Raw genomic sequence first — 24,407 nt, forward strand, 5'->3', positions numbered from 1 at the left:
TTCAAGAGTAGGAGGCATAGGGCACATTACAGGTTTTTTGGTCCCTGTACGCCTGAAGTGAGAGTTTGGTCTTCAATAACAGCAATAACTCACATCTGTTACGAACTAACACTGGATTCCATCAGGACTGCCTTCGTTCAGAAATTAACTTTTGGAGGCAGCCAAGGGGCAGAAGAAAAATAATTGTGTTTTGCAAACACACCAGAGCAGTTTGCAGCTCAGTGTAAAGTCACAGTGATTAAAAACTCTTGATTAATAAGTAGTGACAATTTGATGGTCAAATAGTTCAAATAAAAACAAAAAACAAAGCAAAACCCCCCCTGCAGTTTCAGTACTTAGTAGGTTAAAAAGACCAATTTTTAACCTACCTGTTACGGCCGGGCGGCCGGTGTGTTTGCAAAGTGGACATGGAAGAAAGAAAAACTAAGTGTAACACAAACCGAGCCATTTATTAGGCTGAATACAAGAAAAGAAAACAAGACAAGGCGAACAGGGGCATAACCAAAACTAAACTAAACTGGGGACAGCTAAACTAAACATAAAAACGAGAACATGAAGCTGAACAGGTACATGTAAAACTTTAGCGTGAAGTAATCTAAACATGAACCTGAACAGCAGCTAAGAAAATCCTGAGACCTAAGGTCACATGAAGCAAGTTGGACAGATAAAGCAACACTGAACAGAAGGAGACAGAGGACTTAAATACACAGGAGGGTAATGAGGGAAGTGGAAACACCTGGAGAAACACCGCTGATACAAATGAACCTGACACCACAGGGAAGTAAAACTAAACACACTGAACATAGAAACACTACTCTTCAAAATGGGACTTTGACAAGACAACACAAGCTTGACAACATGGAACATGTAGACACGAATAAGACTACAGACTGGGGAGACACAAGGAGAGACACGAGACACGAGCAGTGACATAAATCTGCATCAACACTTTAAATTATGTAGCATGATGAGAATTTCTACTATTGCTAAACACAGACTCAAGGACACTTTTGCATGCTGTCAAAGTGATTTATTACATTGCTCATCTCTACAGAGTCTCTGACTATGCTCCAGAGGATGGTCACTTTCTGCTCCAAACCGAGTGCCACATTAAAATAAGGTTCAACAAATTCACAAGTAGATTAAAAGATCATTTATAATATTTTTATTATAAATTCCCAAAACAATTTGTAGATTTCTTTTTACAGAGTAAGTAAAAAAGCTGGCCAGCTGAAAGGGAGAAGTCAGTTCAGTCAACATCTGTATTACTGTACATTTTTCAGTAACCTGCCCTATAGTCATTGAGTTATATTTCAGTCTAAACCTGACTAAAAATCCTTAATGCCATTCCTGGGGCCAAGTCCCTGGCTGAATTTTTAGCCATATTGATCTTTTGCTACATATGATTGACAGCAGTAGGCTGGAGATTAAGTGCATGTTTAAATTCAAAAATAACAGCTGGGATATTTGCATTCTCTTTTTGGCAGAAAAAGAAAGGCTCTAACAAAATCCTGTACAATCACACTTATTGCTTAAAAATTGCTAAAGTGGTATCTTATATAATACAATATACAATATAATATTTATATTGTACGAACTTGATAATTATGTATATTGTAATAATGTGATATTATGTTGTTCAAATGTGAAACGTATATTGTTAGAACAATAAACTTTTTCTTCTATTTTTCTTTTGCCTGGGTGGCAGCTCTATGCTGGAAGCATGTAAATATAATAATAACCACTGCAGCCAAGAAGAGTGCCTGACGAGCCCAGTTGTAAGTAAGCTATTAAGACTCGACTGTACGCTGTGTTCGTGTTTTCCTCCGAAACAACAAGTTCCTTTGGAGCAGCCTTTCAACACCTCTCTCTGTCTCTCGCTAGCAAAGTTGACCCAGACAAAGTAAAGCTAGTTTTCGGCTACAAGCCCGACACGAACCCGATATATTAGCCAGAGGTCCCTTTAGGGTTTTATGCCTTTACAGTTCGGAGCCGCTGACCTGTTTTATATACGCACGGAATAGTTTTCTATATGAGATCGCTGCAAAAAGTGCAGCCTTACCTAATGTCTACCCTACTGTTACTCATTTTATATTAAGATTTAAAAATCTAGTTGGTATTGCTATGGCGAATAACCTTCAGTAAAAGTAATAAATCACACAGCAATAGTACATTAATGTAGTTGTAAAAAGTATGATAGCATATTAAGTAATCCAAAGTATTCAGAATACGTTACTCCCATTGAGTAACATAATGGAATACGTTACAAAATACATTTTGGGGCATGTATTCTGTAGTGGAATACACTCATTCCCCAGTGCAAATGGAAACACTGCAAAAGCGAACCAAATGTTCCTCAAGGTAAATGAAATGGTATGTTATATAGAATATGGTATATTCTTGAGTGGAACAGTCGGTTTATCTAATTTCAACCCATGTAAGCTGGTTTTCAGTTACTGAAGACAAAACTGAACAGAGTATCTCAAGGGAGGAACCGCAGTATTTGTTCCACATTTTAGTCACTGATTTCAAAATATTTCAAAGTATTTTCCTCTTAAATTTGTTATAAATATTAGGAACAATTTTTCTGTTAAAAATTATTAGTTTGTCCAAATGTTTCGGAGCCTCTAAAAATGGAAGACAGTGTATAAAAACATTTGTAATTCCTAAAAAGTACATTTAAAATCTTTGTTAAACCCCTTATTAAAGCTGGAAGTCGCACTTCGTTCGCAGCCTAATATTTTCAAAATCTTCTGCAGTGATGCACAATGGAAAAATGAAAGAGAAAAAAAACCTAACTGTATATGAGTTTCATGAAAAGGAGACGTGTCTCTTTGTGGATGTATCCTGACTGAAACAGACCAGCCATAACCACGCAGAACAGTGGCTTCAAAATTATTTCAAAGCAATTCTAATGGGATCAAAAAATGGAACACATGAATGTAAGAAGACACTCAGAAAATCTAACTTCAGCTTCCTTTTATTATATTAAAATTCGAGAGCTAGGAAAGTGGAACAAAGGCTTCAAAATAAACAGTGCAACTAATGTTTGCATAAATCACTGCTATAAAGCCATACCAATATGTTGCCATAGTTACCACTGGTGAGTCTTGTTTTGTTCTTATCAAGCTGTTTTTGTGCCATAATGTTCTGTTTTCTAAAATTTACCTTTGTTCTTCAATATGCATGACAAGACAAAAAATAGAAAAAACTAACAAAAAAACCCTTTGACCTGAGGATTGAAAGTACTGGTTGGTTGGTAAGTACAGGTCTTATGTGCAGACTGACCATTTATGTATCTATCATGAAAATACGTGTGTAAAATAATAAACTGTGCCAAAAGAGACCTTTGAGCATCGCTTCATGGTCAAAAAGTATCTGAATGACATAGTTTTCTGGCATAGCACACAAATTGTGATGAAGGCCAATCTTGAAAACAAAGTTTTTGGATGTTTTCGGAGGTCATCCATGCAATTTACAACCACATACCTTACGTTTCTTCCCTGGCGGTGTGACTGCAGTTTGAGGTTGCTGGCCTGGTCAACGGGAGAAGTTCAGCATTTACGTCATGAATCCTTCTCACAAGGACACCTGTTGGCTTGGAGTGATAAGAGGCAGCTGTTTACTGGTGCTCTATCAGCAACACTGCAAGGCAGCATTGAGAAGAGAGGGAGGCACTGGGCCTTCTGCCAAATATTTTACAGATATGAAAGCAATTCACTCACACACATCCACACAGAATCCACAGAGACCTCACCAGTGTAACTCATATCATAAGATGAGAGACAGATGCAGCCCCCCTCTAATATGAGATTATGAAGTTCCCACTTTTTTCCAAATGCATTTGCTTTTAACTCTGTAGGAAACGGACATCTTTCCTATTAATTTTATTGTATTTTTAATAATTTTATTGTATTTTTAATTTTGCTAGTAGTTTTGATCTGTGTTGTTCAGCACTTTGGTCTGCCTGGTGTGTTCTTAAAGTGCTATACAAATAAACGATGATGGTGATGATGATGAAATGAAATAATCTCATATTGCATATCACTTAAGCCAAGTCCACTGCATGTGCTCATGCATAGTTATGGTTAATTGCATTTTGCACTTAAAAATATGTATTTTAATGTAAATTATTTGTGGACTAGTCGTGGTGGTTAGTGGTCACAGAAAACTGGCAGGCACAGGAACTTCCACGCCAACCTTTGGGGTCACTGTCTGATGATGAAATTTATGTCATAGGGAGTGGTCTCGCCATCTCGTGGACACGGAAAGCGTTGGAGATCTTTTTGGAGAGCAGATTTTTCCTCCCATCACTGTCATGAACACCATTGTTGTTCTAGTTGTGGATTCAAAAACCATCAACAGCACCATTAGTTAAGTTGAGAGAGGATTAAGTTGATAAAAGCTGCCCTACTTTTGTGACCTCCTCTTGCATACCATTATGTTCAAATCATCTTTGTTGATTGGACCACTTGTGGTTTATCAGCGTGACATTTGTCCTTACAAGGCAGCTATAATCCTTGTGTTTCAGGGACACATTTTAGTGCTCTGGCCAAAGTGAGCTTCGATTTTTTTTTCTTTTACATTCTCTCTAGTCCATTAAAACTTAAACCACCTCTCAAGCATCCCATAGCTATACGCCTTGCCAATTATCCCCAAGGACTTGCACTTTAACTGCATGAGCCAACTTAATCCCAATAAGAAGAGATCATTTGGAAGACTTCAACCTGATTTATTAAGAGACTGAATTGGACTGATGAACCAGTGAACATAACAGATCAGGTAATAATGGTCTGCAGTTCTTTCCATCTTCATTACTTTCCTTACAAAACAGTATTTTATGCCATTTCTATTTTTTTTTTATCCACTTTTAGAAGTTGTGTCAAAATTAGACAATTTTCTAAGTCTGGTTCTAAAAGACTGACAACTAAGTACAACATTATAAATTAAAGTTAAAATGAGAGCTCTTTCAGTAATTCACAAAAACATGCTACCTAACTACTGGCAAAAGCCACATTTTCTCAGAAGACGTTATGGATAGCCAAATGAATGGACTACGGAAGAGACTGAGAAGACCCTCAGTCACAAATCATGTTTGTGTGACGGTATCGCACCTTGGTTGCAAGCTATTAGCCATACAAGAAGAATGAAGAAAACAGCAGGGTAGACTGAAGAAACCTATTATTTGTGTATTCGTCATTGTTGTTAATGCATACATGCATGCACTGAATAGAACTCAACAAAATTAGAAACATACTGTATTATGTTCTTGTGAATGAGCCATAGTCCAGATATGGCTGTGCAAAAAAAAACCCCAACATTTATATAAATACAAACAAGTAGACACTCTTTCAAGAGATTAACTTGTGTTTCGTCTCTTGCACAGAAAAAAACAAAAACAAAATTTTACATAACAAGTCAGTTGTTATGTATTCATAGTGCAGACTGATAGGGAATTGGCCTTTATTTCTCTTTTCTAAGAGAATGTGTTCAGGAACGAATGAACCTGTAAATGAACAAAAACAAAAAAAATCAAGCGGTGCCTGACACGACATGTACAATCTCACTTTTCAGTCTCTATGACATCTAATTACATTTCATCTTACTTTATAGGGCAGAATTTCCACAGTGACAGCAGAGGCCTTCAGGTGCATTATCTTATGTAAAATCTTATAATCTTATCTTTAATCTTATAATAAAGTTTTATAGTAAAGAAGATTTGGAGCGACACGAGAACCAGTAAATCTATATTTTTATGTTGTAATGTTTTACAGTTCAGTTTATGCATTTCTACACTAAAATATATGCATCAGGCTTATTAGAACATTATTAAGCCATGGACATATATTTATATATATATAAGTATATATCTTTTCACATTATCCACTGCTATTCAGTGCAACAGTCGTCCTTACAACAGAGATCTAATCTTTGTCTTTCAGGGTCACATTTCACGGCTCCAACTAAATGAACTGAAATTTCTACGTCCTCTCAAGTATCCTGCAATAGTAGGTCTTGCCAATTATTATAAAGGGCTTGCACTGAGAATCGCTTTTTGGTACTTGTCCTGATTTCTACTAAATTACTAAAGCATTTTTTTAATTTCCCGGATGTGTCATAGAAAACAGATTGATACCTAGGGCTTTTCATTTAAAATTTCATCATCTTTGTGCTACTAAATATTATTGTGGGATTTGTTTTTGTGATGTTGAAATAACACAAAATCAGTTTGTGCAGCTTGTAGAAAAGCATTTATTGTTAACTCGAGTTTAAGCTGTCAGCACACTATTTATTCTCCATAATAGAAGTCTTTTTTTCAATAAATAAAGTATGACATCATGACTGCTGACAATTTAATCTTGTTATCTCTTCATGATGGCACCTGTTAGTGTGTGGGATATCTTCAAAGTTTCTTAAAAGTCGATGTGTTAAAAGCAGGAAAAATGGGAAAGTGTAGGGATTTGAGCGAGTGTGACAAAGGCCAAACTGTGATGTTTAGGTGACTGAGTGAGCATTTGCAAAACTACAGCTCTTGTGGGGTGTTCACAGTCTTTGCCCTCCCAGGAGTGAAGGCTGGCCCATATGGTCTGATCCAACAGACAGAAGATTGCAAGATGATGAGGGGAAACCTGTTTTAATAAAATAACTCACTAAGGCTACCTTTATTCACTTACAGGTAAAAGAGTGGCTGATTATTCATCAAAGATGAATTGATTCTAAAGAGTTGACTTCATTCTGAGTATTTTGAGGGTTTTTTTTTAAATAATCTTTTTATTATCCAATTTATTATCCAATTATCTGAAAGGTTATTAAAAATGCATCATGCACATATGCAATTTCAAGATGACTGAAAAATAAGTTTAATAAACCATGAGTCCTATTTAAAATGCCTCATTTAACTTCCTAAGACCCAAACTCTTCCACGGCATGCATTTTTAATTTCTCTTTGATATTTGGGCTGATTGGGACCTGATTAATGTAAAAACAAAGAATTACCAGATTTTTTTTAACCTGATTTTTGTTTCTAAGAAAAATAAGAGCCACATATGAGGATATTTGTTTAAAATTTCGATAGATCAGTGGCAGTATGATGTCCTCATAAGTGGATATCAGGCCCTTGTAGAGCAAAATTGAGTATTTTGGTCTAAATAACCCAAAATGTGATGTCCACATATGTGGGCGCCAGGTCCTAGGAGGTTAAGCTTATTTTATTCTTATTTAGGCTTATGCATTTAACCAGTGTTCTCTAAATGTGACAGTTTTGATCATGCACTGCTTTTGTCATTGCAAATCTAAATAGGACTGCTTTCCAATTTCCAAAATCTTGCCTCAACATATTTAAGATTAAGTATTGGATACATTAAATAACTGGGTTGTCCTGTGTGGGGTTTTTCTTTCAGAGAATTTCCTCTCTGTATCACACCCAAACCCTTGTCTTAGTTAACAGTCTCAAATGTGGCCTTCAGGACAGAATTCAGAACAGGTCCTATCTTCTTCTCTGGCCCTTATCTCACTGGAGTGTCCTTCGCAGACCATATAAAGATCAGAGACACACTTTACTTTGCTGTCACTGCCAAAGACAGACATGCTGCCTGCTGTTGTAAAGCTCTGCTGTGGAATTTCCTACCCACATATAAAGAACATAGCAGGTAAACCTTCCACAACCCACAGAAGGACTTTCTCCTTTTTATTCCTATTCATGCAAACAATGCATTCTCAGTAAGTCTCCTAAGCTGTTTTATTTTTCATTCAATCATGCAGGACTTCAACGCACTGCCATGGCAGTGATAGGTCAGGAGATCACACACCTGCAGCAGTGGGGACAAATCGAGAACCACGAGAGACAGCAAACTGGTTTAAATCATAATGGTAAAATATAACTGTGTTATTTTCATTAAATGTTTTAGATTGCGTTTCCCAAAATATTACAAACAGCTGTCTTTTGCAGAGGCCAAGCCAAAAGATATAAAACCTGTGCCAGCAAAAGAAGATCAGCTGTACGTACAACATGGACAAGAAGCAATGAGGAAGGCTCTCTCTGTTTTGGAGGAGAAAGAAGGATGGAAGTTGGAGGTTGCTGAGGTAACATCTAATTAATAAAAATGCCATTAAAGCACTTTCATCAAAGTTCATCAAAGGTCACCGCACTCTGAAAAAATCTTGCTTTAAGTAAACAGTGGATCACAAACCTGTGTTTTTTTTCCTCTTTAGAGTAATGGCGATATGATCTGTAGCAAAGTGATTCCAGGGGGCAGGAAAGTCTTTAGGCTGGAGGCAGTGTTGGACGCCAGTGTGGATGAGCTCTATAACATCCTGTTTGTCAGAGTTGAAGAAATACACCAGTGGAACCCAAGCATACAGCAAATCAAAGTGAGCAACTCACCTTTCAACAACTTGGAAACTGGATCAACTGCAAAACTTTAAGCTATAAAAATACCAGAGTTTAAACATACACAAATACTATTTAAGCTATATTCAAAGTTTTCCAACATGTCCTGTCTGCAAATTAGTCTTTATAACCAACCTATAGTTGTCATGCTGCATATTCACATCAACAAATGCATTTTCCGACTGCTACAAAAAATATATACACAGGTTTTGCAAACGAAAAGCAAATGCTGTTGGTTTCGTGTGTTGTAGGTTCTAAAACGTATTGGTCTACAAACAATTGTCATCCACGAAGTTTCAACTGGGACAGCAGGAAATGTGATTGGAAAGAGGGATTTCCTGAGTGTCAGACACACCTGCAAACAAAGGTCCAGCGTTTATATTGGAGGAGCAGCAGTTCAGCTGGAGTCATTACCCCCTCAGGCAGGCTTTGTAAGGTATGTCTGCAGACGAGGCACTAATCATTCATTGTCATATCTAAAGTGATACTCAACAGCTTAATTGAACTTTTTCTTATATAAAGAGTCTGAGTTAATCTTAGTCATCCATGAAGGGAGATAAAATAACACAAATGGGTGGGAAATTGTCTTGATGCGCTCTGACGTTTTAATTTTTCCATACAACCTCAGCTAATTTCAGGGGAGAAAAAAATATGAGGAGAGCTAAAGTTAATTTTCATTGCCAATTATATATTAAATGCTGCTGGGATGTGTTTTAGGGAAGCTATGCGGCAGTGATGCCAAACTAAATATTAATACAAGCATGATTACTTGTCTACAGTGATCAGTGATAGAGTGATGTTTAGTAGGTATAACATGTTCCACAAAAATAATAGCTTGGGTTAACTGGGAAAGTCATTAGAGCTGACATCATTATGTATTAAGTAGTGAACAGAATTTAAAGTTTGCTAATTATAAAATGTAGGAGTCACCAGTAGGTGAATTTCATTTGGAGGAGATCATGGCTATTTGTAGCAAGTTTTATTCCAATTGCTGAGATATTTTATTATGTACGGTAATCTTAAATGATCAACAGATGGGTCAAAGTTGGTGGGAAGAGCAAGGTAAATCTTAGTTTAATACATTAAAATACATTTCTGTCTGAGGGCAACCAACTCCTCCAAACCAAACTATGCACATAGATACATCTTAGGCCCCTGAAGGTTGTTATATATATCATATTTTATCATACTATTGCCAATCAAACCACCTAGCAACAGGCTAAAAATGCCTTTTTTTTTTCTTTTTCTTTTTTAGCATTTATGCACCTTTAATAGCTTATAAAAGAAATTTGAATTCCCTGGCCAACAGCATGAAAAGGCCAAAGAACCACATGCACTGTATGATTACTGATAATTAAAATAAAGACAGGCGAGGCTAAAAGAAATTTGAAAACTAAAACACATTTTTTTGCGTGAGTACAGAGCTGAGCATGGACCAACCTGCATCATCATACAGGCCCTGGATGAAGATTCAACAAAAAGTCGCTTCACGTGGCTTCTTAATATGGACGTAAAGGTAAATTCATTAATTAATAAATGTAAATCTGCACATGCAAAATAATGCAGGGTTCTATTATACATTACACGTATACAAACTGGCCATTTCACACTGTATATGTTAAACAACTCATGAACAAAAACAATGTACACATTTCCTCTGTTTCTGTAAAAGTGAAGTAAATGAGAAGATTTTTCTTATTGCATTTCTCAGGTTTTCCTTTTTAAATCCTGTCAGTAAATGTAATGCACTGTGTACAAGTCAAAATCTCAGTGTTTGCTTTATCAACTGCATCTCATAGTGTTTTAGAGCTGATCGAGAGTGCTCTTCCCTCATAGAGATGGTTGAGCTAAGAACAGCAAGAAAAGGCCATGAGATGTGGTTCAAAGCTTGGGAAAATAAGTGGACTCTGTGTTAATATTATTCAAAAGCGAACAATATCTACATATGAACAATGCATAATTATTGTACAGCAACAGACCACCTACCTGCACCTCACTCTCTCTTTTTGTTGTTGACTGACAGTCAACAAATACCATTCAGGCGTCTAATAAATGTCACTTTATTCTCAGGGCTGGCTGCCAAAGTCTATTGTCAATCAGGCTTTGCCTCGGGTGCAGCTGGATTTCACCAGACACCTTCGCAGACGTCTCAGCCTTGGCTGACTCATTCACTCGGTCTGTGTGACACCCACACCACAGTACCACCTTGTCATTGCTCACAGAAGAAGATGGGGGGCACAGTGAATGCCTGGTTACTCGGCGAAATGCTACAGTTTTAAGGAGATAGGAAATGCAGCGTCCTATTTTTACACAGCAGAGCTGGCAGAGATCAGTGCCAGCCTGGCAGAAGAAGACTGGCAATTATTGTCACATTGTGCCACTCAAACCTCATTAAGATTTGATTAAGAGGCATCACTTGTCTCTTGATACACCCTGTATATGACTGGACGTAGTTAATAAAGTGCTTGAATGTGTTTCAGTGCCAGTGATTTATTTCTAAGAGTTAGATCAGGCAGAATGAATGTGTGAACTGGATGTTTTTGATTGAAACACACTTGGTCATGATGAATGCGCACCACTCAGGGGAGTAAAAAAGATCAAAGTAAAATATAACTGCAGTAAATGGATATGAGCAGAGAAAAGAGCAAAAGCAACATCTTTCAAATGTGTTTTACTTTGTTCACCATACCACTTAAAAATTCAATAAATATTAACATTAAAGCTTTCATTTAGGTACGTATATACAAGAATTATACAAAAAAAATAATGACGTTATGAACCGCAATGCAGGACTGGTGTAACAGTACGCCCAACCACAGTGTGTAGACAGCATGGCCTGTATTTTGCAATTGCAACACAACTTTTCATAACTTGAAATTTACACTATATACATTATTATCTGAAAAACATCAGTTACAAAAAAAATATATATCATAATGCGTTATATTCTGAAAAGCATTTTAAAGCATTAATTGACTGACGTCCACAAAAACAGACAGCGGGCATGCTACAGTGGGGATGGCTTGCAAACGGTCATGATTTTTCCTGTCAGTGAGGATAATCAGCGGTATGTCGGACACCAAAAAAGAGCACCAGGGATAGAGAAGCCACTGAGCTCCCTGCCAGGAGTGATGGCATGAGGTTTGGAGGGTACCTCCAGGATAACTGTAGAATTCAAGAGTGCTTGATTGTGATCAGTTAGTAAGGTAATACGATTATACCATTGTCTTGGATGTATATTTAATAAGCATATTCAATTTGTTAAAAAACAAACAAACATCAAGCTAGGAGGAAAAACAGCTAGAAATGTAAGAACATCCGACAATCTGACAGTTGGTTAAATAATAATTTGGTGTAATGACTCTCTGAATTTAGCTTCTATCTTTAAATACTTGTTTTTAATCATTTAAGTTCATTTGCTTTTAGATCATGTCATGTATTTTAATTCCAATTCACTCTTTACCTGAATTACCTGAATGCAGTTTTTACCAGACTGGTTGAGCCGAGATTAGCAGCTCATAACAGATCGAGGGTAAGCGACATGACCACATGGCTAATTAGCATATCTTATATATGCACATTTATCAAGCTATTGCTCTTTTGTTATTAATGGAGCTAAATTGACACTCATAATCTCTGTACCGACACAAATTGAGTTTTTTAAAGTAAAAAAAAATGTTCAGTAGATGCTTAGTTGTATTTCCCTGCAACGTTTGACTAGGCCTTTAGCTAGCAACTTAGTCACAACAGTAGCTGAGGTGTCAACTGATCATCACCTAGTGGTGAGTTGGATCCTGTGGCAAGGGAGGATGCTTCACAGGCCCGGCATTCCAAGATGTTTAGTGAGGGTGCGCTCAGAATATCTGCTAGAGGCCCTAATATATGACATCTTCCTTTCCCACTCAAACTTTGACAACGTTCAAAGGAGGCAGGGGACTTTAGTCCGAACAGACTGTTCCACATCTCCTTTGCCAAGGTGGCTTTACAGAGCTGTGGCTGCAAGTCGGTTTGACACCTGTTGTGGCAACAATGGGGATAAAGGAAGCTGTCAATTTCAAGAAGGAGCCCTATCAGGATGGGTTATCATCTGGGACTCCAAATGAGCTCGAGTAGGGGGCCAGGGAGGTTTGTGATTAAACTACTTCTTCTGCAACCCGAACTTAGAAGAGTGGAAGAATATGGATGGATACTGTATCAATAAATGGAATTAGCATGGTATTTGATAGAATACGCCAGGTTAATACATAAGACTTTTTTTGCCAGGGCTTTTTGAGTTTAGACCAATAACTATTATGTACAACATAACAGCTAACCTGCCAGTCCTGTAGCTACTTCTTGCATTTCATATGTGGGTAAAGCTGTCATAAAATGGCATCTGGCAGAGACAATGACACTACACAGGGATAAGGATTTTTTTTGTCTTTAAAAAATGTAGCTCTATATTATAAATACAGTATAAGGTTTATAATTATTCTGGTGGCACACTCCAGACCCCATAGCTGGCACGTGCACCTCCAAAACCATAGTCTATGACCTCCTTATGTTCACGAGTTTAATAGTAGTTCTAATGCACTTGAAAAAACAACAGGCTTGCACAACTGTACACAGATAAAAACATGAATGTAGCAATGCAGTCATCACATTTTGAAGTCATTTTAGTTTACAGCACCTTTGTTTAAACTTTTTTTTCCCATTTCATATTTGAAGCACACACGGCCGAGCGACGCCGTGCACCAGATCGCTCTGAAGTTTTGATGAGGTAACCACCACTGGGCTGGTCTAAGTTCACTATCATGGACAGAAAAATAATAATAATAATAAAAAAAAAAAGAAAAACTTTGAGTAAATCACATACTGCAAAGGGTGTGCTGATGTTTGAGACCATTTCACCGAACAGCACATTCACAACACTGTTCACTGTTCATTTCTGAGCCGACAAGTTTCTGTGACTGGAGTCCCTCTCTGATCCTAAAGTGTCCCTTCTTGATCTTGCAGCAGCTGGGCCTAAAGTGCTGTTTGGGCTGTGCTCTTTAGAGGCACCTCCACTTGAGTCTGCTGTAGGCCGTGGCGGCCCCGGAGGTAGAACTGGCCCAGCATCTGAATCTCTCTTTCCAGCAGTGAGAAAGGATTCGCTGGTGGGATGCTGGGGCGGAGCAGCATTTGTCTGTGGTGAAGTTTGAGAAGTGGCAGCTGTAGTTGGCACCGGGGTAGTGAAAAGACGCCGTCGAGTGATGGCTTTAGTGGTTTTTGGCGGGGTCTGGGTTGTGGTGACATGAGGTGGCTTGGAAGAGGCAGGATGAGAAAGAGCTGAGATGTCAGGTTCAGCTAAGGCTACTGGGGTGTGAAAGTCAGGAACATGGGTAGTGAGGCTTTCTTTCTTGTCACAAGACTCACAGCAAAGCTTATAATATCCAGGGATGGAACAATACCGGGAAAGGACTTCCATTTGGCAGAAAATCGATTTATCCCCCAGACATGGCTCATCTAGTAATAACAGGACAGAGAACATCACTAAAAACTGCGGTGAAATGAATATTTCTACTTCTACTCTGTTTATATTGATTTCAGAAAAAAATTGCATTGTAGCTTACTTGAAGAGATTTTTTGGACAGGGTTTTCTGGAACTCTTAGATAGACAGCTTCGTCTTTTATTGTAGAGTTTTCCATTATTTGTTCGTCGAGAGAAGACCCTGGATGTCCTGGAGAGTGTAACAGCAAAAAACAAAACAAAACTGGGGTTAAAAAGAAGCCATGACAGAAAAAGCTTCTGGGAATCTGTTTCTTTTACAGGAAAACAGAACTTTGTTGTTCACAGGACACGGAGTGCAAACTGGAATTCTTTGTGTTCCTTTGTGTATTTTCAAAGCACATAATTTTCCACTTACTACCAATGCAAGGAAAAAGAAAAGAACTGAAAGAACTGGAGGCACTCAGCTCTTTGAAGAGGAAGCAAAATGAGAAAGGCTGAGGAAGGGCACTGGTGCAGAAATATTTAAGGTCTTAAAGAAGTGTCTTTGTGTGCACAGGATATTTAATACAAAGAGCATTAACAGAAAATGTATTCAGTCCTGAAAAAAAGTGTTTGCCTATGTGGGTCTCAAGGGTCTTATGCAGCAATCTTGTAACCATTAGTGAGACAAAGTTGTTTTTGGAAGATTTCTGCTCAGTTCACGAGGCAAATCTTGTGTTACACTACACTTCTCTAAAATCTACTGCAAGGATTATGATAACATGTGCAAGACTCATAATGCATTTACTTGTCACAAGTCAGAAGCAGAAGCAGTGTCCTTTTAATGGTGTATGTGAGACTAGTAGCAAGGTGGCCAAATCTCTCCTCTATTAGCACGTACATGCATGTGCATCTCACCTGAACATGGTCCCAATTTGCAAATGAGGATTGTTTCCGGTTTCTCGCCCTCGCATTCTCCAATGGTGTTGTCACTGGTCTTGCATACCACCTGCCTCTGCTGAATGCCTTCGCCACAGGTCACTGAGCACTGCGACACACCCAACGCACACAAACACACACACAAATATGTTTTATTTTCATCAGCTTTCATCGAGAACACTGAGAAGAAGAAGAAGAAGAAGAAGAAGAAGAAGAAGAAGATCCTGTCTCACCTGAGACCATGCCCCTGTCCTCCACTGGGCAGGACATACAGTATGGTTGCAGGCTTTCCTTATCTCTGGACGTTCATCAGTGCAGTGTTTGCTGTGGACCACTTTGTTGGTACCATTGTGAAGCGCCTGCATGCACTGCACCACCCTGGTTTGGTACCCGAGTTTTCCACAGGTCTTACTGCAAGGACTCCACTCTTCTACCACCCACCTATCAAGAGAGCATTGTGTTTGAATAAAACTATCCCTCTCATTCCAAAATTAAATAACCTTTCTACACTAGTTTTTACATCCTCACTAAAATGGTAAAAGTCATGTCAGAGTGGACATACGGTATGAAAGCAATTTTAAAAGTGCTCATGCTGATAGAGCTGCAGTGCTGTAGTTTAAAGTCACTCACGTGGGCTGGCTGCAGTCTTGGGTGTTGCAGCGTTTTCGGATGGGTTTGGGCTTTTTGCTGGTTTCACAAAAGTTACGATGCACCAAACGGCTGTCACTCTTCCTCCTGCATCCATATTTGGTGTACTGTATGCCTAATGGATATAAAATTACACAAGGAATGTACCAGCAAGACTATAGATCATATACCATGTGACCTCCATAACTTTGTAAAAAATAATTTTATATAGAGTCCCAAATTTTCAGAGATTCAAAAGTAATTGGACAAAGAAATTCAACTTGTAAAAAATCTAATTTGACGTTCTTGTTCTTAAATGTGTAGCCAGTAGGTTGCAGCTTGTTGTAAACCGTCTGCATTGATTTATTGATTGTAGTCTTTCACAATGATACCTCCTTAACCTTCCTGCCTTCTTGGGACCTTTTTGTGCCACTGCTATGTGTTAAATGGCTGCCATTTCCACTGTGTTCAGTGGAATATAACCAAACTTGCCACAGGATAGTTTTTACCTGTCAATGTTAATATTCCAGTGTGAATTCCTTAAATCAGCCTAAAATGGCTGAGCAGCAGAAATCCCCACACCCATCACCCTGGGGACCATTTTCTGCCCATTGACTTCCATTATAAACGCTATTTTTCAACCCCAAATTATCATCATATGATTTTATTTTTTCTTCTTTTCTTGGATGTCAATGAAGACTCAGGGCCTTGAAGTTTTAATTTTTAAATTGCAAAAAAAATGCAAAAAAAATAATGGCAGGTCAAAATGTATGTTGGTGCCAATCTTTGGTCCATCTAAAGGCCTACTTATAATGACAATCACATATTACTTCAACTGGTTTTTTTGTGGAAATATTTAGTTTCGTTTTTTGGTTTTTGGGGCTTATAACACAGGGCGCTCATGTAATAACACTGGGATTTGAAGGGTTAAAATAACGAAAATATAATTAAAACTTTACATGAATATTTCAGGGAGAAGTAGTTTTACAAGGTTGGCTAATTTAAAGTGGAATAAAATATGGATATATGGTCTTTTTATGGCGTGGCTGAGAATGGTCCCTAGGGTGATGGGTGTGAGTTTTTTAAAGGATGGCAGGAGGGTTAAGGTAGGTAAGGTGCTCTTAGTTCTTCTCCTGCAGAGAAATAATTCTGCAATCATGCATTTTTGTTGTTTTCTGCAGTCTTTCAAGCCTTTTGGTGATGCTGAGCTGGCTAGTGCATTCATTCTTGTAAAGACTAGAGTCTCGATTGAGACAATCCCAAAGTTTTTGCTCTCTGTCTGAGGGGTTCATTTTAGTTTTCCAATCTAATGATGACCTCCTTTACTTGCATCAATGTCTCTTTGGACCTCATATTAAGAGTTTCAGCAGCTAAAGAAGTTCAACAAGTTCAACACTCAGAATCAACTCCAGATCCAGAACACGGAAACAGGCTTCATCTGGCCATGACGCTTCTTATCAGTCAGTTGTACAATTAGCTTAGAGCCTGTGAAAATAGGGGACTGTGTATAAAACTAGTGGTAATAATAAACAGTTATTATTGAATTAAAGCTGAATATCTCCACTTCAATCACATCTTGATCGCTTGATTTAAAATTGCCTGTATGGATGCACAGAGGCAAAAACACAAATATATAGTAGGGTCCAAACGTCTCAGACTACACAGAAAATCTGTCAAAATGGTAAATGGCCTGTATTTATATAGCGCTTTACTAGTCCCTAAGGACCCCAAAGCGCTTTACATATCCAGTCATCCACCCATTCACACACACATTCACACACTGGTGATGGCAAGCTACATTGTAGCCACAGCCACCCTGGGGCGCACTGACAGAGGCGAGGCTGCCGGACACTGGCGCCACCGGGCCCTCTGACCACCACCAGTAGGCAACGGGTGAAGTGTCTTGCCCAAGGACACAACGACCGAGACTGTCCAAGCCGGGGCTCGAACCGGCAACCTTCCGATTACAAGGTGAACTCCCAACTCTTGAGCCACGATCAAAGCTTAAAATAATCAAAAAATGTGAAGTTGAATGATTCTGGACTCTTTGTTGGTAACTATATCATCCCATCAGTGCATTTAGATAACACTTGGGCGTGTTTGATCAGTGCATCAAAAGTAAACCCTCTAGCAGCAGTTTGCTTTTTAGAAATATCAAGTTTTAAGCTTAAAAACCTGCTTATTAAGAGACATTTTGGTGGGAGGAAACATGAAATCAGAGCTAAGTAAAAGCTTCAGAAACTAAAGTCTCAATCTAAGTAAGGTGGGGCTTTCTCACAGTCAAATCTAGGCTTCATGCAAAGTTTTCTAAGAGAGCACTGCATGACAGTCTACGCCACTTTGAAGAAACTGGATCATTTTATCTAAAGCAAAGGTCAGGCAGACCAAAAGAGATCACAGCACGAGGAAATCAATGCATCCAGCTTTGTTCCCTAAGAAAGAAAAGCAGCTGAAGAAACGAAGACTTCAGTCAACTTCAATCAAAGTGGTCTAAATTAAAAGGCCAAAGACTGAACTAATCGTCTGCAAAGACAATAAATGCTTGGACTTATATTTCTGTTATTTTTTCATGTCTCCCCCCCAAAACAGATATTCATAATTCATAATTAATTCATTCACAATTGTGTGTTTTAAGTTGGAACATCAGAAGCAAATTAAATGCAAAAATATAAGAAATAAAACTCAGGTGGAACGGGTTTATTATTGTTATATAATTATGGTATATAGTAAGCTATTAAAACCTTGAACTGTTGTGAGTCGTTTTATTTCTTTAACTCATTAATTTCTGTAGTTGCCCAGATTTATCTTTACTTTTGTTTGAGCCTACGCAAAAAACCCGCAGCTTCAGAACATTCACTGACCTCCCCCACAGGGTTTGGAGCACTGAGACCAGCTTTTTAGTGCCCACTCATATGTGTCCAATTCGGCGAGAAGAACATTATTGTTGGTAATAAGTGGTAGCAGGTCCTCATGTATGATGTACTTATATGTTAAGCTAACTTTTGCATCTTCTTCCTGAGGAATGATCTGCAGCAAAGTGAACAAACGTTATTAGAATAAACAGAAATTTGGAAGGACAAGCTGAAGCTCGGAAAATTTACTTGATACACTCACCAGGACTATGATCCCTTCATGCAGAGGGCCAGTTGTTTTCAATGTCTCCCTCTCACCCTCAATGGAATACTCCCACTGTAAACCATTTTCAATGAAGGTCTTTGATTTGGCATCTTCACTTTTTTCATTCAGTATGAAGTTTCCAGTTACTTGATTCTTCACAGCTGTCAGTAATGAAGAAACAGATATTTTATGGAGGCAGAGGGAAGTCCAAGGGAAGGGATGTACAAATTCAAAGTTGGGATTAATCCATTCCCATCACAGAAAGTTTGCTTTAAGCAGAGAATGTGTCAATATGCCATTGTGGCTTTCTGACACCAGTTCTTCCAACTTGTGTTTTGTTTTGTCAGAGGAGAGACGAGTGGCCCAAAAAGGAAGATGGTTGGCTTGGCTGAAAGCTGTTTGAACCTGACTCATCAGTCACCCCAAAGCTCATACTAGGATAAAAAAAATGATTACTCTGTTATTTTGTCTCCATAACTGAAGACATTTCAGAGTGTCCTCCTTTTTCACATAGAGCTTCACACTGTAAACTGCATGCAAGCAATTTGAAAGTCATTCGCTTTGAAGTAAGGCATAAAAAAAACATCTGCTGTTTTCACATCACTGGAGTTGCACCTACGATGTGACCTGTCAGCTGTGCTAATTGCACTTTATATTTCACTATAAGAAATACACTTTTTCCTGCCAAAGTTTATCTATAAGTAGTGTCTGATCCTCCTCTTAACATATATTAATGTCAGTAGAGCTGAGTCTCCTGCCATTCTCTTTAATGTCATATTTAATTTTAAAATGTACATTTCGAAACATCAAATGGGCTTTTAAAACTCCAAAATTTGCTCTTCAAAGTTTGAAGTTTGCTCTTTCAGAAATGTGGAGTCAAGATCTTTAATCTCTAAGGCAGTCGATGTCAAAACATTGTTTATAAAAATGTAAAAAAAAAAAAAAAAAACTTTAAAGAGAAACATCTCAAACTCCTCCTGAGGTTCACTAAACATAGTCCCTAAAAATGGATAAACATGCTATTTCATGTGGTAGGCTACAGAAGCAGAGGGCAAAACAGAAGCAGGATATTTACAAATGGGGAAACAACAGTAAAACCAACTCCCTAACTATGCTCTCATTACACTTGTGCCACCAAAACATATCTGAGTCACAAGATCACCAGCACATGAACTATGGGGTGTCCTGTTGTGTCTGGTACCAGGAAGTTGGAAGCAGATGCTTGACTAGACAGAGAATCCAAAGAGTCTGAGGCTGGTACAGCATCATTGGCTTCTTATTGTGTTTTCTGAGCAGTTCCTGAGCAATTTGTGGTGGGGTGTGCATGCTATAGGAAGCTATATGAATTATTATTATAACATTTTGTAGTTCCTGATGCATAAGTGTTATTAAACTTGCACAAACAAAAATAAAGTCCTTCTTCTTTTAGGGGTCGCTACGCCAGATCATCTTCCTCCATCTCATCGTAGCATTCTCTTCTGACACATCAGCACGTTGCATATCTTCTTTTACTGCATCCATGAATCTTCTTTGTGCTCTTTGCTCTTTTACTCCTGTGTGACAGCTCCATATATTCACACCCTTCCTCTGCACATGTCCATACAATCTCAGCCTTGCCTCTTTAACTTCACCTCCAACCACTCAACCTGAGCTGTTCCTTTGGTGCACTTATTTCTAATCCCATCTCTCCAAGTCACTCCCAGTGAAAATTCTCCTATTCTCACACATCACGCCTGACACTCATTTCCACCCAGTCCACCCACCCTACGCTCTTTTTTCCACCTCTCTTGTGTACTGTCCATTGCACTGTATGTTTAAACCCACGTATTTAAACTTATCCACCTTCACTACATCTGTTCCTTGCAGTTTCATTGTTACTCTTGCCTCTTTCTCCTTCATATGCATGTATTCTGTTTTGCTTCTGCTGACTTTCTTTCCTCTTCTGTCCAGCACATACCTCCACCTCTCTAGGCTCATCCACCTGCACACCGCTCTCACTATAGATCGTGAAGTTGTCTGCAAAACCTATAAAATCCCTATAAAGTTTCTATAAGATGCTATTAGGTCATATTATTCCTAATAATTCCCCCCTTATTCACTTAATCACTATTCTGTAAATTTTACTTCCATCAAAGAAACCTCAGATACTTTCTGTGAGCTGACTCTGAAATCTCTTTCTTATTAAGAAAATATGTTGCAATCTGGTTTACAAACCCCTTGACTTCTAATTCTGTTCACAAACCAGCCCTATTATTTTCAGTCAAAAGCATCAGATGTTTCCACACATGACAAAAATGTGGGACGCACTCACCAATTATATGAGGGGAGGTCTCGTTCTCCTCAATGACTATGTGGCGGGCCCCTATTGGGATGTCAAACATTTTCAGCATTCCTAACAAGGCAAAAAGAAAGAGCACAGTTTAGCCCGGCACTTTAAACAAGTTGTATTTTTGGGGGGCTCTAAAGAAGCCAATTATTTCTAAATCAAGATAATAAGACAGGGTTTTGATTGATGATAAAGGCTGGTACATAGGTAGACTGTGGCTAAAATATAGAAGAACTAGTCATTAAATTCATTCTTAGCTAAGGGTTAACATCCATTTCACGGCTGTCCTGCCCCTGCAGTTGATAGTTACCGTTCTTTTTAGGGGTCTTGGTGAGTGTCAGCTTCACAGTGCGGCAGTGAGAGTTGTCTCCTTCACAAACTCCACATTTATCCTCTTGCTTGTAAGACCCAACTTCCTTGTCACAGCCTACATGCTGTAAGGAGAAAAGGCACAGCCAGTCAATCACATCAGTGGAACACTGTGACTGACTTTTACAGAGACGCAGATTGTTTTGCTGGGAGAATGATGCCACGGAAGGACAAAGCACATGTCTGATTTGGACGGTGCCTTGTAAAATATACTGCATATTGGAAACATGTCTAGACATAACAAAAGAGTAACCAAAACACTGACTGTCTTCTCTACAACGCTGCCACACTGGGCCTAAGGTGAAAATGGAGCCAAAATAAATACCATGTCAAGGGGCAAAAGGTGATGTATTCTATTCAATTCACTTACACTTCAGTAATTAAATATCTATATATAATTTTAAACAACATTGCCATCATTAAAATAGAATCTACTAAAGGTCATAGCAGTGTGACCTCTGGTGTAAAGCAATGCATAGATAGTGCATTAATAAAACATAGGATTTATTTTGAGGTGTGAAAACAGAATAAAATTGCTCTTATATATAGCTTTTAATTTCTTTATTTTAAAATTGATAGTGTACTTTAGAAACTATTGTTAAAAAAGGCAAAATACTCTCAAAAATTTGCCAATTATGAATTTCAAACCCTAAGACAAAATCTATTCCATTTAATTTAAAATGTAAACAGCTTACTGCTAATTGTATCTTGGATGACCGACCTTCCCAGTGCAAAATGATATAAATGCAAAGTCTGAAGACTTAAGGTCACTGACTTTTTTGTGTGTTGTAGTATAAACCACAAGACGTACCTGATTATCTCATTATGTCTTAAATATGTCAAAGTTTATGTTTTTGAGCAAACGCTTACCAGGCACTCTCCTCGAGCGCAAACACTGAATGGGTCTAAGTAGCTGCATCTAGTCCCATCATGCATCACCTGGTTCATAGATACCACCTCTCCCGTTTCCTTTGACTGACAGCTCAGCTCACATTTACGGGCCTCTGAAAGCACATGAAAACACATTCATACACACCCTGATTATCAAATGTGATAAAGACATCCGCAAGCTCTGACAGTCTGATAACACCTCCATGACTCTTAATGTTCCTGTGAAAAGCTGCTAATGCAACTACCATCTGTCCTCTTGCTGCTGTGCAGAAAACTTTCAAGCTCAGCAATGAAGCGGAGAGCCAGCTCTTACCATCTGGGTGCTCATAAGGCAGCCAGGTGTGCTTGATGTTTTTATGGTATTTGTTGCTTCTCTGGACGCACTGCTGAGCACGGAAGTCCTCGTAAGGGCCTGCACACTCCTCTGTGTTGCACATCTGGTAGTCAAACGCAGACCCGGGGCAATCTCTACCACCGTAGGCAGGTCTGATGAAGGACAAAAACATGATGCTGTTGAGCAAACTTCCTTCATAATGTTCCCAAAGATTCAAATGTCATTTTTTTTGGGCTGTAATTGAACAAGACTAAAATTAGTCTGTAACTGAAGAAGCTTCTTATATGAGAGGAAACATCTTCAAGCAACTTAAAGAATTCCAGACGCTTTTCTGTCCAAGCTCCTTAGGCTAAAATCATTTGTAAGTGTATTACTATTAAATATTTGAAACCTGATCCATCCTCCTAGCTTTAAAAAAGAATATGGATATTTAAAAAAGCCTAAAGAATATGTTTGAATTCTGTAATTGAAATTGTAATACACCAAAGCTGTATGCAAATTTTTGACCTAGAATAGACACTTTGCTTTTGTTTGTTTTTTTCAAGTCAAACAATACAAATAAAATCACTTTAGCCAAGAAACATTAAAAAGAAACGTGTTGAAATCTTTAAAACATTTTTAAAAAAATTAAAAATGTTCCAGGCACAAACGTTTAGGAACCCAAAAGGTGAATACTTAGCATAACATGCTCTGTCGCTGATATCACAGCACACAACTACAAAATGTTATAATAATAATTCATATAGCTTCCTATAGCATGCACACCCCACCACAAATTGCTCAGGAACTGCTCAAAAAAACACAATAAGAAGCCAATGATGCTGTACCATGTTGTTCTGAACACACAACATGCTAAAAATCACTTTTCTGTTTGACTTTCTGGAAGGACTGCAGGAAACTTTCCAGTTTCCAGTGCAATTGGCTGTCGCACATCAGTGGGATTGACTTACAAATCCTCAGCCAGGTCCACAAAGTTAATTTATTTTCATTTCATCTAAACATAATAAGTAATAGTGCACTGACTTTTAATGAAAGACAGATTTTCACATCTTAAGTTAACAAGATATTATTTTCTCAAGGGTATCCAGATGTTTGCATACAACTAACCATTAACACTTCAGTGCTATTTGTACAGTTATTGTCTTTTATTGTAAAAGTTTAATTTGCCAGAGGTTTGAGTTACTGATGTCAGAACACCTGTAAGAACACCTCCAATTCATTCAATGAGCCCCAATGAGCCAGAACTATATCTAAGGGGACAACAATGTCAGAAATCTCTAACTGAAACATCATGCTGTAAATAATGTCACGATTTACACCAGTACCTTTCCTGCAATGGAAAATCAAACTGTCTGCTGTGCTAATCAATCCCATATATCAGCAGACTACATTATGGCCTACATACTATTTGTCACGGTATGTTGTTGTGCAGTTCATGCAAGAAATCAATCTGCTTTACTGACAAGCTCTGATTAAAGCACTGAGTGACAACTTTTCTACCAGTTGAGTATAAGAAAAAAAGAAAGTAAATTTTTTGAAGTTGAAGCTGTCTTGTTATTATCTGCAATTTCCTTTAGTTTTTACCTTTTGCTTTTGTATCATGCGAATCACATGTTGCACTCTCGAAAAAGGATCATCCATGTAAACTTTTTGAGTTTACATGGATGATTTAATTTACTCCCAAACTCCAGATTTAAAATTCCAGACTAGTTCCTATGTAATTTACACAAAAGGCCAACACAGAGTGCATTACGCGTGAACAGGTCATCTGATTTTAGCCTTAAAGTTGGTTAGGAATGTGTCTTTATTACAGTTAATGAAAGAACATCAACAAAAGAATCTGCACACTTAAATCTTATCTAAAATTAAAACACATTGCAGAGCAGATCAAATCTGTCCACTGAGAAAATTGCACCTCAATTTCACTGTTAAAAGTTTCATTGCTTTAATGACAATAATGATTTTG

The 24,407-nt window shown here is 38.1% G+C and overlaps 2 protein-coding genes across 2 annotated transcripts in view; one reads left to right on the plus strand and one right to left on the minus strand.

Annotated features, from left to right (window-relative positions):
* The first annotated feature begins 7,548 nt into the window (after positions 1 to 7,548).
* star2 (steroidogenic acute regulatory protein 2) lies at positions 7,549 to 10,643 on the plus strand. The gene is made up of 7 exons (XM_080873591.1): positions 7,549 to 7,649; positions 7,762 to 7,869; positions 7,949 to 8,082; positions 8,212 to 8,370; positions 8,641 to 8,825; positions 9,812 to 9,905; positions 10,460 to 10,643. The coding sequence occupies exons 1-7, from the start codon at positions 7,586 to 7,588 to the stop codon at positions 10,550 to 10,552; spliced, it is 837 nt and encodes a 278-aa protein (XP_080729717.1). The 5' UTR covers positions 7,549 to 7,585; the 3' UTR covers positions 10,553 to 10,643.
* A 422-nt stretch (positions 10,644 to 11,065) lies between these two features.
* Positions 11,066 to 24,407, minus strand: part of adamts14 (ADAM metallopeptidase with thrombospondin type 1 motif, 14) — a 58,235-nt gene continuing 44,893 nt past the window's right edge. The window contains exons 12-22 of the mRNA XM_080872880.1: positions 22,421 to 22,593; positions 22,087 to 22,220; positions 21,158 to 21,281; positions 20,833 to 20,913; positions 18,519 to 18,682; positions 18,266 to 18,431; positions 15,408 to 15,540; positions 15,011 to 15,218; positions 14,757 to 14,886; positions 13,981 to 14,088; positions 11,066 to 13,873 (exon numbers count right to left, since the gene is read on the minus strand). Coding sequence (XP_080729006.1) covers positions 13,311 to 13,873; positions 13,981 to 14,088; positions 14,757 to 14,886; positions 15,011 to 15,218; positions 15,408 to 15,540; positions 18,266 to 18,431; positions 18,519 to 18,682; positions 20,833 to 20,913; positions 21,158 to 21,281; positions 22,087 to 22,220; positions 22,421 to 22,593 — 1,984 coding nt within the window. The 3' untranslated portion in view covers positions 11,066 to 13,310. The remainder of the gene's footprint in view (positions 13,874 to 13,980; positions 14,089 to 14,756; positions 14,887 to 15,010; positions 15,219 to 15,407; positions 15,541 to 18,265; positions 18,432 to 18,518; positions 18,683 to 20,832; positions 20,914 to 21,157; positions 21,282 to 22,086; positions 22,221 to 22,420; positions 22,594 to 24,407) is intronic.

The sequence above is a fragment of the Rhamphochromis sp. 'chilingali' genome (genome assembly GCF_963969265.1).
Source record: "Rhamphochromis sp. 'chilingali' genome assembly, chromosome: 22".
Classification (NCBI taxonomy): Eukaryota; Metazoa; Chordata; class Actinopteri; order Cichliformes; family Cichlidae; genus Rhamphochromis; species Rhamphochromis sp. 'chilingali'.